We start from the raw sequence: 10,245 nt of genomic DNA on the forward strand, positions 1-10,245 counted from the left end.
TATATATAAAAAAAAAAAAAAAAAAAAAAAAACACAAAATAGGAACAGCAGTTAGCATAACGGCTATCGCTGGGCTCCCATGTATTAGATCGCAGTTGGAGTCCTGGACCTGGTACTTAAACTCATGCCAGGCGTGTGTGCATGCGTGCCCAAGATCCTGAGAGATTGGAGGTGAAGGAATTGCAGCGTGGCCATCCCCCCGAGGGATGATTTCTCACTTTCTGTCTCTGACTCTCTTGCAAGTGCACACACTCTATTCTCAAAAAAAAAAAAAGGGAAAAAAGTATAAATCTGGCAGAATACAACTGCACCTTTTGAGCTATTCTTTCCCTGTCCACTCAGGCCCACTCCTACTATCAGGAGTGTACTTTTACTTACTACCTTTTTTTCTAGAAAGGTTTTTGCTATAGGGCACGAACACTAACTGGAGAGAAAGAGAGACAGAAAGAGATAAATCACCCCTCCCAGTGGAGATGGCCATATGACAATTCCTTCTCCATTCTCCTCTCGGGATTTTAGACACACAGGCACACACATCCAATGTGAGTAAAAGCCACCAGGTCTGGGACTCAAACCACAATGGACTACATGGGAGTCCAGGGACGAAACCATTATGCAACCTGCTGTCCAGTAATTAATAACTACTTTTTCCTTTCACTATTAGCATGTTTTGCTCAATTCTTTATCCGAAATACCAAGAACCTGAATATCATCACAGAAGTGATCCCACAACAGGGCAGGTAGGTAGACTTTAAGGAAGCATGATGGGGCTTCTGGGATCCCAGTAACACTCAATTTCATGGATGTTGATTATACACAGGTATGTTTGATTTATGAAAACTTAATTATATACTTATGGCATATACACATTCCTATCAGTGTATTTACTCACCAGAGATAGACAGAGGCAGAGAAAAAGCACTTCTCAGTGGAGTGTGGTCACACTGCAGTCCTTTCTCCATTTCTCCATTATGGTGGTATTCTGGGCACAGATACACACGTGCCTGACATAATTTTCAGCTCATGTGGTTCAGGATTTGAACTGCTGTAGGCTACATGGGATCTGGCTTCCTTAACCACTAGGTTATAGGGCTGGCCCTCACATATTCATTATTTAAATAAATTTACATTATATATATTCTTATTGACTATGTTATTACTGTAACATAAAAGAAAAAGTTCAAAACATTAAGCTAGTAGCCCAATGACAAATTCTACTAATTAAAATAAACTTGAGGGGTCAGCAGGTGCCATAGTGGTTAAGGCACTGGACTCCGACACGGCCAACCACAATTTGAGTCCCAGACCTGGTGACTTCCTTTCTTACTCTCCCTACTACCAAACCCTGGTCTCAGTTTTTCTCTAGTGAGCATGTGTGCCTTGCAGCAAACTTGAAAAATAACAGTGATGATAAAATTAAATAAATTCCTAAAAAAAGGCAGTAAAAAAATAAATAAAACATCCCTGATACTAGATTCACTATAAACGTGCCTAGTTACCTATATGATAACACAGTAACTGTCAACAGAAATAACCGAGCTTTGTAGAAATATTAATTAATGGGGTTTATTAACTTTTAGAAAAGAATTATCTTTTCTTTTTCTTACACTGTTAAAGGGCACACGCACTCACCAGAGAGAAAGAAAGCTGAAAAAGCAAGCCATCGGGTCTGAGACTCTAACCAAGGTCAGCCATATGGGAGTGCAACATCTTAACCACCACCCCATCTATTGACCCCTAATGTGGTTTATTCTAACCAACAGATTGAGTGACCAGCCTGGAGAAAGACAAAAGTATTTCTAGAGGTTCTCAAATAGTGGTTTCTTTTATTTAGTTCAGAGAGCAGGAGAGCTGTCCATCAGCATAAATCTTTTACTTAGACCTGGCCGAAGTAATTGGTTAAAGAAAACCTAAGTTGGGGACAGAAGGCGTAGTGGTTAAGGCATTAAACTCCCCCATGACAGAATGCAGTTCACGTCCCAGAACCCAAGGTTTGAAACTCACAATGGGAATGACTGACTGCATGCATGCCCAAAATCCTGAGAGGATAATGAAGAAAAGCATTATGGCTTAGCTATTCCCCCAGGAGGTGATTTCTACTTTGTGTCTCTTTCTCCCTCTCTCTGTACAGTTAGCAAAAACCTTTAAAAAAGAAAAATAAAACACAAGTCTCTGTCAACTAAAAGAAATCAGTAAAAAAGAGTGTCTGCACTTTAAGAGTTAAGAAGGCTTACTGTGTGTTAGGTTAGCACTTGAATGGCTTTTACGTCATTTCCTGTCAGAAAATAAGGACATGGTCACAGCCAGAATCCTCAGGCCTCTCTGGCCCTCTCTTACTAGCAGTCAATGTACATGGACGGGTTAAGGTCACAATGGTAGGTATGTTCATCGAAGTACCTGCCATTCTCTGACCCTGCTCCTCCACTCCTCCTATATAAATACATCAAGTCTCTTTGGTGGGGTGGGCTGAGACATAGCTGGCTTCAGACCCCTAGGTGCTCTTGCTCTCAATAAACTTTCCTTTTTCTCTTGAGATGGTACCTCCAGAGTTTCACTGTGAATCCTACTAATATGCATCAAAAAAAAACACATTATGTCAAGGACAGGGGGTAGCATCCCACTATCAATGGACTAAAGTCCTCTGTTAATGTTGGTAGACCTCTGTTAATGTTTATAGGCATGATTATCCCAGGCCCTCTAAAAATAACTTTCCAATAGGAAAAAGAAATCAGAATTCTGTCTTCATAATCTCTCTGCCCTTGTCAAACTCCAACAACTATTGGGTAAGTGAGAAAATCATGACTTTTTTTTTTTTTTTAAGAATAATTTAACTTTTTTTTTCATTATTTATTCATTTGTTTATTTCAATTTGACCAGAGGGACAGAGAGAGAGAGATGGGGGGGGACAAGCTGCCACCATGGCACCTACCAGCCCCAGTCATGACATATTTTCTATGCAAAAATGCATCATTATTTTTCAAATGACCCAGTATATAAGTCTGTCACAATAATATCTAGCCCTATCACCAAAAAAGATTTTAAAAACTTTTAAGTAACCCTAAAAACATCTTCATATTTTCTTTTTCTTTTTCATTATTTATTCAACTTTATTTATTTAAATTTGACCACAGAGAGAGTGAGAGACGGAAAGTGAGAAGGCAAGCCTCCAGGCCCAGGACTTGAACCACAGCTGTCTAGTGGAAGTCCAGCGCCTTAAACCACCACGCCACCCGATCTTCATATTTTCAATAGCAAAGAAATAAGTTTCTCTAATACTTGATTTTAATTGGTTTTAATTGACCCATAATGGTTTCAACTGTCTCACAAAAATGAAGTAAAAATATTAGCTTTTACGGACCAAACTATTATTTGATATATGATCACTTCAACATGACAACATCTCAGTTCATTCTGGTTTGAAATATACTATACTATGAAAATCCTAAGCAGTTATAAAGTCTGTTCTGCCTTATTTAAGTAATAAATAATTTTTTTTTTAAGTTTTACTATTAATTGCCTGCACTAGCAGGAGAGAGACAGAGATGAAAAATGAGAAACCGTCCCCAGGAGAGATGGCCAAGTCACAATACCGCCATTGTCCTATCAGGATTTTGGCCATGCACACACATGCCCAGTATGTTTCTCAAGCTGCCAGCTCAGAACTCAAACAATGCAGATGGCCATGTGGGAACCAGTCACATAACCTCCACTCTAACTGCTGGCCCTAATCATAGAATCGCTCCTTTTACTTTCAGTAATTCACACAGATACAGCAAAAAAATAGGGACAAGCAGTTAGCGTAATGGCTATGTCACTGGACTCCCATGTAGTCGACCACGATTCAAGTCCCGGACCTGGTGGCTTAAACTCATGCCGGGCACGTGTGCGTGTGTGCCCAAGATCCTGAGAGGAGAATGGAGAAGGGACTGCGGTTTGGCCATTCACCCTGGGTTGATTTCTCACTTTCTGTCTCTCTCTGTCTTCCTGGCAAGCACACGCACCCTATAGCAAAAACCTTTCCAAAAAAAAAAAAAATCAGAAAAATACATCGTGCTTTTACCAACCTAATACTCAAGTTTGCAACGTTACCATAAAATGTTAACTCTAACGTCATACCCACCTCTAAGATTTGACTAGTAAGATAAACTTCAAACAAGTTCATAAGTTATATTATGTCTGTATTCATTTCTAACACAGAACATATTAGGTTGTCAAAAAAGTCATGATGTATTTTTTTAATTATTTCATTTCATTTTATTTATTCATTTATTTTAATTTTACGAGAGAGAGAGAGAGAGAGAGAGAGAGAGAGAGAGAGGCAGGCAGAGAGAAGGAAAGAGAGAAAGAAACAAGCCACCAGGTCCAGGACTCAAACCAGTCAGCCCTGTATGTGGGTGTGTCCAGCACCTTAATCACCATGCCAACTATTGGTCCCCATATATTTTTTCCTATGCTTTTCTATCAAAAATGTGTCAAGACTCTTCCAACAACATAATACATAACCCATGACCATTTTAGAGCCAAACTGTATAGATGTTATATTTATTGTTTAATTGTTATATGCTTTTTAATACTTTCATTCTTACTACCTACTAATCTGCATAACAATGCTTTAAGGTTAGCTTTATCTAAAGGATAATAAAAATGGCTCTAATAAGTGTATAATCACCTATTACAGACCCCTCTCCCCATTATTACATAACAAAACTGAGAAAGGAAAGCTGGTCCCTATTAAAGCCTAGAAGAAACAGGGTTCTTCCCTACCTCCAGTCACCATGCTATCTCATAGGTAAGTGCCTGTAATGGGTTCCCTCAAAACCCTTCCACACAAGGGACCAGCAGTTAGTGTAATGGCTATGTTGCTGGACCCCCACGTAGTCGACAGCAGTTCGAGTCCCGCCCCCAGCAGCTTAAACTCACGCCGGGCGCATGTGCTTGCGTGTCCAAGATCCCGAGAGGAGAATGGAGGAGAAGGGATTGCGGCGTGGCCATCCCCCCTGGGGGGTGATTTCTCGCTTTCTGTCTCTGTCTCTCTGTCTGTCTGGCAAGCACATAGGCCCTATCACAAAAACCTCTCCAAAAAAAGAAAGAATAGAAAAACCCTTCCACACGCTAGGAATAAATAGACTGTAAATAAAATGAAATTACTTCTACTATTATATTCTAAATTTTCTAGTTATTTCCTTGAGCTTTTCATCACAGATCAAATAAGCTTCATAAATCACTAATCCACATGATGTGCTCTGAGATAAACGTAACTTCAATAAAGTCACTAATGGTCCAGCCCTGTAGCCTAGTGGATGTGTGCCCAAGGACACAAACCTAAAAGCACGAGAAGATAGAGAAATGGAGACAGTACTGCAATATGACCACACCTCAATGGCGGGGTGCCATATACCCCACCTAATTGTTCTCTTTGTTTTTGCAGCAATCTAGCAAGCACACACACCCTCTGGTAACTAACAGAAAAGTCAAAGGTTCCAGCAGGTGGTGTGGTGGCTGAGGGCGCTGGACTCCCACATGGTCGACTGCAGTTCAAGTCCCAGACCTGGCGGCTTGCTTTCTCACTTTCCTACTCCCTCTCTCTCACTTTGTCTCTCTCTGGTCAAACTAAAATAAATAAACAAAGTTAAATAAAATAATTCTTAAAAAAAAGAAAGTCAGAATTGTAATTTAATAACATATTTCTATTTTCAATTCATATACCTGATTCTCCATTTCTGGCAAAACAGCACTATTCAGCTGTTCTCCCTTTTTGCCTTTCAACAACCGGTTGAGGTCCTGATAAATGTCTTTTGTGGAAAAGTCAGTTCTTTTCCTTTCTGTAATCAAAATTCCTCCTCTCTGAATAACCTGTTTTACAAAGAAATACCTTACATTAATATGAGAAAAGGAAATTATAACTTTGATAAAAAGTAACAACGGATCATCAACCCAAGTTAAATTTTCACACATTATGTAAGACAATGCATATACACAAATGCACATTAACACTTTTTTTAAGTTTGCTAAAGGAGGTTTCCAGAGACAAACAGGGATAGTGACAAAGCACCCCCTCCAGGGGGTATGGCCACACTGCAAATCTCTTCTCTTCCATTCAGATCTCAAGACATTTGACATTCAAATGAACACCCCCCAGTTTGCTTTTCAAATTACCCTGTCTGGCAGTAGAACACTCAGTTGGTCATATGAGATTCAGAGGCCTCAACCACCTCACCTCTGGCTGGCCCTTAATACAATCTTTATAACTTTACAAAAATTTAGTTTGTTTATATTCACATAAAGTTTTAAAAAAATAGTCCCAAGTTTGAAAACTTTCAATAAACCATTATGTGTGGAAAGTTGCACAGATACTATCAGTGCTAAAAACATCCATCAAAGGCTTGCTATCTTCTAGTTATTAAGGTATTTGAGGCCCAGAAAAAGAAAAAATAAAATCCTTTGGGAATACATCCCTTAAGAAGTACATAAATATATCATATGCCTATAATTCAAATGGTACCATCGGAAATTGATTAAAATAAAAGTAGTAGTAAACTAAGAGGTTAAAGTTCCATTTGAACTATGTATCAAAAAATCATCTAAAAGAACTATAACTTGAGGCACCCCCATAGCCTAGTGGTTAAAGAAACTGGATCCCGGGACCAGTTGGATCCCGGCTATGTCTGCTGGACTCCCATGTAGTCGACCGCGGTTCAAGTCCTGGACCCGGTGGCTTGAACTCACGCCGGGCGCATGTGTGCGTGCCCAAGATCCCAGGAGAATGGAGAAGGGATTGCGCTGTGGCCATCCCCCCCTGGCCATCCCCCTGGGGGTAATTTCTCGCTTTCTGCCTCTCTCTGCACCCAACGCGCCCTAAAGATAAAAACCCCCCAAGAAAAAAAAAAAAAAAAAAAAAAAAAAAAAAAGAAAGAAACTGGATCCCAAACGGTTGACCAAATTTTGATTATTGTAATCAGCGGCTTGCTAGGCACAAGTCCACCCCTACCCAAAATCCAGAGGTTGAAGAAATGGAGAAGGGACTACAGTGTGACCACCCCCTAAGGGGTAGTGTTTGCTTGCTTACTTTCTCTTTCCTGCTCTCTCTCTAGAGCACACAGAGCCTCTAACAATTAAAAAAAAAAAAAAAAACAAAATCAGCAGATGGCATAGTGGTTAAGTACTGGATTCTCACATAGCCAACTCCCAGAGCCAGGGGCTTGAAACTCATTTAGGCACATGAGTGTGCCTGCCTAAATTCCCAAAGAAAGGACTACAGCTTGGCCATCCCCTTTGTCAAGGTGATTTCTTGCTGTCTCCCTGGTAACCACAGGCACCCTACAGCAAAAATCCCAACAACAAAAATAAATGCATCCAGGCCAGCAAGTGGCATATAAGTTGTTATGGCTCTGGATCCTACTTGGCCAACTCCACAGTTCAAGTACGGAACCCAATGGTTTGAGAAACATGTTGGGCATATATGTGTGTGTATATGCAAAATCCTAAGAGAATGGAGAAATAATTGTGGCATGGCCATCCCCCCTGGGAGGTGACTTCTCACTCCACCCCCACCTGGATAAGCCCAGCCCTATAGCAAAAAATTAAAAAACATGGGACCAGCATTGGCGTAATAGCCATGTCGTTGGACTCCATGTAGTCAACCGTGGTTCAAGTCCTGGACCCAGGGTTTAAACTCACGTCGGGCACATGTGCATGAGGACCCAAAATGCCGAGAGGAGAATGAAGGACAAGGGATTGCAGTGTGGCTATCCCCCCCTGGGGGGGGCGATTTCTTGCTTTCTGTCTACCTTTCTGGGAAGTGCATGCAAAAACTTCTCAAAAAAAAAAAATAGTAGTAATAAATGGAATTAAATAATTCTTTTAAAAATTTTTTTAGACTTTTTTCCTTCAATAAAACTAATATTAAAGAGCTTTTCCTAGGCTCAGACTCTCCTTTACCACTAGACTCAATTGCCTTACCTGCCTCAGTTTCCCCATGTCTCCAGCAGTCTCTCCTCCTGGTAAGATGCATTCCTTTGGTCCAATCTGAATCAGAAGTGCCTCAAGATTGGAGAACTGATCGTTATCAGGGAACTCACACAGTCCTAGCTTCCTCTGTATGGAATCAACATATCCTACTCCAACCTGTCTTTGGCCATCAACTGTGGACATTTTGACACCTACCACACCAATAGAAGCTGACAAATCATTGTTACCAAAGAGAATGTCTTCAAACTGAGAAAGATTGCCAGGAGAAGCCTAAGTAAAAAATAAAGACAAATTTTAAGACATTGTTGAAGGTACTTTAATATTTTTACTATCAAACAAGAATTAACCAACTTTGATGAATTTTATTAATAAAATTTTCTTTCCATAGTTTATTTCTTCTATTAACATGAGACATAGAAGGATATAAGAGACAAGCACATCAAACAAGGTCTTCATCCCATAACCCACCTCCAGCTTCAGATACTCTGGGTCACAGCAGCTAGTCTCATTCAGCCTGAAAAGCAGGCACATTCACAGGTGCCAAGCATGCATAACAAGGTCTCAGGACACAAACCTACAACATTTCCATGTAGTTAAAGCACCACAGAGCAAATACCTCCTTACTGCTATGCCACCAGTTGGCCCAATTAAGATACTTTCTTAGGGGCCAGCAGATGGCAAAGTGGTTATATTGCTTACTCCCATATGGTCGACTGTGGTTTGAGTCCAAGACCCATAGCTTCAAACTCACACCAGGCACATGACAGGATCCTGAGAGGAGAATGGAGGTGAAGGGACTATGGCATGCCCTTACCCTATGGAGGGTGATTTTTCACTTTCCGTTTCTCTGTCTCTCCGGTAAGCATATGTGCCCTATACCAAAAATCTCTCTCTCTTTTTTTTTTTTGAGAAGTTTTTGCTATAGGGCGCATGCACTCGACAGAAAGACAGAGACAGACAGACAGACAGAGTGAGAAATCATCCCCTGGGGGTGGGGGATGGCAGCAGTTAGTATAATGCCTATGTCACTGGACTCCCACGTAGTCGACTGCGGTTTGAGTCCCGAACTAGGTGGCTTAAACTCACGCTGGGCGTATGTGCACCCAAGATCCCGAGAGTAGAATAGAGGAGAAGGGATTGCAGCATGGCCATCCCCCCTGTGGGGTGATTTCTTGCTTTCTGTCTCTGTCTGGCAAGCGCACGTGCCCTATAGCAAAAACCTTTCCAAAAAAGAAAAAAAATGAGTTTAAGCCACTGGGTCCGGGACTACATGGGAGTTCAGCAACATAGCCATTACGCTAACTGCTAGTCCCCCAAAAATCTCTCTTAAGAAAAATAAATAAGAGGTGGCAGGTGGCGTGGTGGTTAAGGTAGCTGGACTACCACATGGCTGACTGAGGTTCGAGTCCCAGACCTGGCAGCTTACTTTCCTTCTTTCTGTTTCTCTCTGGTCAACTTCAAAAATATAAATAAATAAAATTTAAAAAAATAAAATGATGACAATGAATAGAATTAAATAATTCTTAAAAAAATAATGAAATAAATAAACTCACACCAGGTGCATGTGTGTGCAAGCCCAAAATCCCCAGAGGAGAATGAAAAAGAAGGGATTGAGGCACAGACAACACTGCTGGGGAGTAATTTCTCGCTTTTTGTCTGTTTCTCTGGCAAGCACACATGCCCTATAGTAAAAATCTCTCTTTAAAAAAAAAAAAAAGATACTTTCTTTAAAAGATAAAGGGCCCGGCAGGTGATGTGGTACTTAAGGGCACTGGACTCCCAGATGACCAACTACGGTTCAAGTCCTGAACCTGGCAGCTTGCTTTCTCACTTTCTCTCTCTCTGTCCATCTCTGGTCAAATTAATATAAAATAAAACAAAACATATGAAATAAATAAAATGCTTGTCAGACCAGCAGATGGTTATGTCACTGGACTCTCATGTAATCAACTGCAGCTTAAGTTCCAGACCCGGCAACTTAAAAATTTATTCCAGGAACATGTGCATGCATGCCCGGGACCCCAAGAGGAGAATGGAGGAGAAGGGACTGCGGCATGACTATCACCACCTGGGGATGTGACTTCTTGCTTTCTGTCTGTCTCTCTACCTCTCCAGCAAGTTCACAAGCCCTACAGCCAAATTATCTTTTTTTTTTTTCAGCTAAATTACCTTTAAAAAAAAAAAAAAAGCCTGTAATCAGATATCCTAATTAAAGTATCCTCCATCCTTTTCCAATTATTTAATGAATACACAGGCACAATTAAAATTAAATATATG

At 40.6% G+C, this 10,245-nt stretch overlaps 1 protein-coding gene across 3 annotated transcripts in view; it reads right to left on the reverse strand.

Moving 5' to 3' along the window:
- The window catches only part of MSH2 (mutS homolog 2), an 87,342-nt gene that overhangs the window by 63,194 nt on the left and 13,903 nt on the right, over positions 1-10,245 (reverse strand). For all 3 annotated transcript variants that reach the window (XR_003546815.1, XM_027765899.1, XM_006162350.3), the window contains exons 3-4: positions 7,960-8,238; positions 5,707-5,853 (exon numbers count right to left, since the gene is read on the reverse strand). Coding sequence is in view for 2 of the 3 variants with exons in the window: in XM_027765899.1 (XP_027621700.1) it covers positions 5,707-5,853; positions 7,960-8,238 (426 nt within the window). In the remaining variant the exon portion in view is untranslated. The remainder of the gene's footprint in view (positions 1-5,706; positions 5,854-7,959; positions 8,239-10,245) is intronic.

This window comes from Tupaia chinensis, unplaced genomic scaffold (genome assembly GCF_000334495.1).
Source record: "Tupaia chinensis unplaced genomic scaffold, TupChi_1.0 Scaffold139917_1, whole genome shotgun sequence".
In the NCBI taxonomy this organism is placed as follows: Eukaryota; Metazoa; Chordata; class Mammalia; order Scandentia; family Tupaiidae; genus Tupaia; species Tupaia belangeri.